This window comes from Argentina silus (genome assembly GCF_951799395.1).
Source record: "Argentina silus genome assembly, chromosome: 20".
Taxonomy (NCBI): domain Eukaryota; kingdom Metazoa; phylum Chordata; class Actinopteri; order Argentiniformes; family Argentinidae; genus Argentina; species Argentina silus.
The window spans coordinates 14,854,334-14,859,333 of record NC_139674.1 but is presented as its reverse complement, the minus strand read 5'-3'; the positions used below and the strand labels follow the sequence as shown (position 1 = coordinate 14,859,333).

The 5,000-nt window shown below is 55.7% G+C and overlaps 2 protein-coding genes across 2 annotated transcripts in view; one reads left to right on the top strand and one right to left on the bottom strand.

Annotated features, from left to right (window-relative positions):
* fgd6 (FYVE, RhoGEF and PH domain containing 6) overlaps window positions 1–3,853 on the bottom strand; it is a gene marked incomplete at its 5' end in the record, with an annotated part of 20,766 nt that extends 16,913 nt beyond the window's left edge. Inside the window, 2 exons of the mRNA XM_083691916.1 lie at window positions 1–2,064; window positions 3,844–3,853. The exon at window positions 1–2,064 is cut by the window's left edge and continues 472 nt beyond it. Of these exons, the coding sequence (XP_083548042.1) occupies window positions 1–2,064; window positions 3,844–3,853 (2,074 nt within the window). The remainder of the gene's footprint in view (window positions 2,065–3,843) is intronic.
* A 469-nt stretch (window positions 3,854–4,322) lies between these two features.
* The window catches only part of vezt (vezatin, adherens junctions transmembrane protein), a 14,146-nt gene continuing 13,468 nt past the window's right edge, over window positions 4,323–5,000 (top strand). The window contains exon 1 of the mRNA XM_083692202.1: window positions 4,323–4,391. Coding sequence (XP_083548328.1) covers window positions 4,356–4,391 — 36 coding nt within the window. The 5' untranslated portion in view covers window positions 4,323–4,355. The remainder of the gene's footprint in view (window positions 4,392–5,000) is intronic.

Sequence of the window (5,000 nt, the reverse complement as noted above, 5' to 3'; positions counted from 1 at the left end):
CCTGGGGGGCCACGCTGCTGCTGCTGACCGTGCTGCTGTGCCGGGAGATCTGCCTCCCGAAGAACGCCACGCTGGGCCTGGGGAAGCGCCAGGCGGCCTTCTCCTGTGGGGGGGCGGGGAGGTCCCTCATGGGCGTAATGGCATGAGGCGGGGCCGGGGGGGTGACGGCAGGAGGCGGGAGGCTGTGTCTCTGGGGCTTCCTGGGCGCAGCCCTGGGCGACCCCTCCTCCGCGGAGGCGGATTTCGTCGCCATGGTGAGCGGCGTCCGGCAGCTGAGCTTGATCTGTTTGGGCAGGCTCCGGGTGACGGGGTAGCGCTCAAAGTCCCCGTACCCGTCCTCCTCTTCCTCTCCTCCTCCTCTTCCTCTTCCTTCTCCCCCCCCCTCCTCCTCCTCCTCCTCTCCTCTGGTCTCGGAGGTCAGTGCATTGGGCTCAGGCTGGGAGAGCAGGTCCAGGGAGTGGGAGGCGTGTCTGTTGAGGGAGGGGGGGGAGTGGACTGCTCTGTGGAGGTGGGGGGAGAGGGACTTCTGTCGGGGGGGCGGCACGGGTGCGAGAGGCTCCTCCTCCTCCTCCTCCTCCTCCTCCGTGCCAGTGACCTGGGGGTTGCTGGTCATACCCTGTATGTGTCCCAAAGACAGACCCCCCGCCTCCCCCGCCTCCCCAGCCTGTTTGCCCTCCTCTGCCCCCCCCTCTATGCCGTCCTGCCTCACCAGGGCCGGCTTCCTGGGCTTGCGTGGGAGGGGCACGGGCAGGGGCTTACTGGGGGCAGCTGGGACCAGCAGGTCGGGGGGTATCCTGGGTGTCCTGCAGGACGGTGCTTGGCTGTCCGTGTGAGAGGAGGCGCTGGGAGGCTCACCGTCCCCCTGAGTGGGGGTGAGGGTGGGGGAGGCTGTCTGAGAATGGGTGAGGGTGGGGGAGGCTGTCCGAGAGTGGGTGAGGGTGGGGGAGGCTGTCTGAGAATGGGTGAGGGTGGGGGAGGCTGTCCGAGAGTGGGTGAGGGTGGGGGAGGCTGTCTGAGAATGGGTGAGGGTGGGGGAGGCTGTCCGAGAGTGGGTGAGGGTGGGGGAGGCTGTCTGAGAGGGGGTGAGGGTGCGGGGGAGGGGTTCACTCTCAGTGCAGTCTGTGTCTGTCTGTCCTGCTTTAGGAGCCTCCGCCTGGGTCTCAGTCTCCGACTCCTCCAGAACATTCCATGGCTGGTCCACTGACCCAGGCTGATAGCTCGTACCCTCCTCCCTGTTCCCCTGCTGCTGTGCCTCTCTGGCCCCCTGGCTCTCCTCCAGATGCCTCTGCCTCTCCTGCCTCAGAGGTTTGTCCTTGTGTCGGAGGTGGAGGTGATTGCTCACACCTCCCGTCCCCTCTCTCTCTCCTCCCTCGTCCTCCTCCTCCTCCTCCTCTTCCTCCTCCTCTCCATTCTCTGCCTCGTCCCGCTGCCTTGGCACTGGCATTCCGGAACCCTCCGTAGAGTTCCCGTTCTGCCAGGAACGGAGCCGATCGCTCCCCACCTCTGTGGCGTTCCCGTTCCTGTTCCCCAGCCGCCGGCACTGGGAACAGCCCTGGGAACAGCCCTGGAGGCCGCAGGAGCAGGTGGGGATGATGTAGTCTGAGTGGCGCAGGCCGGGCTCCGACAGAACCTCGTTCCTGGAGTTGAGGAGGGAGAGGCTGTCCTCCACCGCCCTCAGGAGCTCCTGGGAGAGGGGGCGGGGAGCGCCGGGTTTGGGGGGCGGGGGGGAGGCGGAGGGCTTGGGGAGGCATGGCTTGGGTGCCACGGCAGGTTTGGCTCTCTTTAGCGCGGCTGGGGAGGGCTGGGGGGGGGAGGAGGGCTGGGGGGGGGAGGAGGAGGGCTGAGAGAGGAGCAGGTCGGGTTTGGGGGCGATGGGAGGGGGCGAGGGTTTGGCCTGGGGGGCGAGTTTGGGTTTGGGAGCCACTGGCGGCTTCTTTACACCTGTAGAGGCAGAAGAGGAGAGGAGAGGAGAGGAGGAGAGGAAAGAAGAGATTAGACAACGCTGGCCGGGATGAAGTCTGGGTGTGTTGTGCTGCTGGCTGGGTAGCCACGCCCCTTCCTCCCCTGTGATTGGTTAAGAGCACTGGGTGAAGAGCACAGTGGAATCTGTTCAGGCACCAGTTAACCCAGTCCATTCTGCTCCACCCTACCCCCACCCACCAGCTAGCCAGCAACACACACACACACACACACACACACACACACACACACACACACACACACACACACACACACACACACAGCTGCCGGGTGTGGTAAGAGCATGGGTCAGAGGTCACAGGGACTTTAAAGCTTAGTGAGGAGACTGATGAAGGGAGTGGGAGTGGAGGGGGGGGGGGGGGGGGGGGGCTATGCCTTGTTCCAAGGAGCAAGACAGTTAAGGAACGACAGAAGAATCTCTCTAATCTCATAACATATGATAACCGTGGCTGCCTAGTGTGGACGGGGCTGCTGAATGAAGCAGACGTAGGTAGGCCTGGCGTCTGGCTCGCCAACCCGTCCTCACAAAGACACTTTGATTGCAGTAATGTCATTAGTTTATGAATGTCCCCCTGACGATGCTGCACAAGTCCCATCGCAGATGTCCCTTACAGGACTAAATGGATAAACGGGTTAGGATAAAAACACAGATTCAGCATTGAAATGATGACCAGATCCCGCCCTCCCGTTCATGGCTGGAGGACAGCTCGCTGTCATAAGGACGGGAGCAGTCGCTTGTGAAACATTTGTGAAAAACACCAACATTTGTCTAATCACCATCGACTCTAGGTCTTCTAAATGTGTATTTCTGTTGTTTCACGCGTTGGATTGGAAGGGAAACCTGGTGTTGTTGACGGGAGCTTTGGCTTGTTTATTTTCGGCAGAGGAAATGTGGTCTGTGCTCCAGTGGCAGGAGCCCAAGCCAGCGTTCACTCTCTGCACGCTTCCTCCCTGTCCACTCACTCTGATTACAAACCAGTCCTCCACTTGCTGAGGAGGGCCTAGTTGATGAAACTGCTTTCATTTGGAGTACATGGACATCAGTGTGTGTGTGTGTGTGTGTGTGTGTCTTGTTTAGCCAGTCACTAGCCCTGTTTTGCTGTGTGTGTGTGTGTGTGTATGCGTGCGTGTGTGTGTGTGTGTGTATGCGTGCGTGTGTGTGTGTGTGTGTGTATTCCGTAGGCCTAATCAGATGCTTCAGAGCTAGCCTATGGGCCTTATTTTCCGCTCGACTGAGGCTGGACCAGAGCTCCTGGCCGGTCGACACCACGAGAAGCGGAGTCATCGAGCGGATGTGCCTGAATGACCCTCAGCAACGACTTCACTACTCATGGAAACAAATGTGCAAAACTTAAGGCCATATTCCATTTCCTTCAACGGATTGAACATTCCCCGTTCGCCTCACACATGTTGAATGTGGCAATGATATGACAACTTAGTAGCGGACTACACAGACGTATCAAAGTTTTGAAGAAAAAATATACAATTAAACGGCCGCATCAGCAGGACAGATGTTACACAAAGGACTGAATTATCTGCCCCCCAGCGTTTAGATAGCAGCCGGGCGCATCTGTGTTGCATGTAATATTCCACCACAAAGATGACTTCACTCACTCGGCGAGAGTCTACAACGCTCATCTTCTCACCGCGGCTTATATTACGAGAGCTATCATTAAGAAAAACAATAATTACAAAAAGTAACCTGGCAAAAATAGATGGCATATACATCAATGCAAAGCCTTCAACTAAAGGGGGTTGGTGTTAGGTTTGCTTGTTAAAACTGAAAATGCACTCAGATTAACTACTTTTGTCGACAAAAATAATGCAACATAAATCGCTAACTCAGCCATCCAGGAAACAAACCTGTGCTCATGACTCCCGACTTCACTCCTTACTCCATGAGTAAAACTTCCTTTCAATGGGATGCCGTGGAATTTCGTGAATTTTCTTTTTCCGACGCCATAGTCAGCCTCGAAGACCACCGCGCAAACGACATTCACAAATCCTCAAAAAAGTACTCCAGGTTTCAGCGGCAGAAACGTGAACGAAGTCGTCTTGGCTCTCTTCTTTACCGTTTTCCTCCAGTTTTCTTTCGGTAGTTTTGTCCACGGCGCTGTTTCCTTCCCTGGCTCCCCGCTGAGGTACGGTCTATACACCGCACTGCCACTGGAGGCGCCACTCGCACAGCACACACACGCCTGCTTTTCGTGAAGAAGCCACAGGCGATTTGAATTTTGGGAATTGTAGTTTTACAACGACGCTTGGTTTGCGCAGCTAGCAACCTGCTAGCAACTCCCCTCAACTTTTCTTATACGTTTTTCCTAGCGACTACAATCCCAGAATGCGTAACGGTTGAACATCGATGGCGGGGAGCAATGACTGAGGATTTTGATGAAGATGTGGTATTTGAGGTTTGTGTTTTTTTATTATAAGGATTGTGCTCAATATGTTTGGGGTTTGACGTTTTCTAATTCATGTTGAATGCCTGCATGGCTTGCTCGCCAATGCTGTCACATCTGAAGGCTAGGCTGGCTAGCTACACACACACACACACACACACACACACACACACACACACACACACACACACACACACACACACACACACACACACACACAGCAGGCACCGCTAGCTATGTGGATACATTCAATAATCATATTAGGCCAGTAATTAGCAAGCTAGCTGTTTTCATAATTAGCTTGTTCGGCTGCCAAGTAGCTTTCGCGATCATGGGGCAGCGTGATGATGATGATGATGCTGTTTCAGCATATGGGCGGGGGAGTGTGTGTGTGTGTGTGTGATTGTGCGTAGCTGTTCAAAAACATCTGAATGATTCATTTGTCAACATCATGTGTGCAGATCCCGTCCGACCATGCAAGTAAGTATGTGTTAAGCTCAGTTGTGTTTTGATTCGGGAGTGTTGTGGTTTGTAATGTGAGCGACGGTATAACAGGTAGAGGAGGTCTGGTGTCCATATGTAGCCGCACAGATGAGCTGTTTTCTCGCGTCACAAGATGAG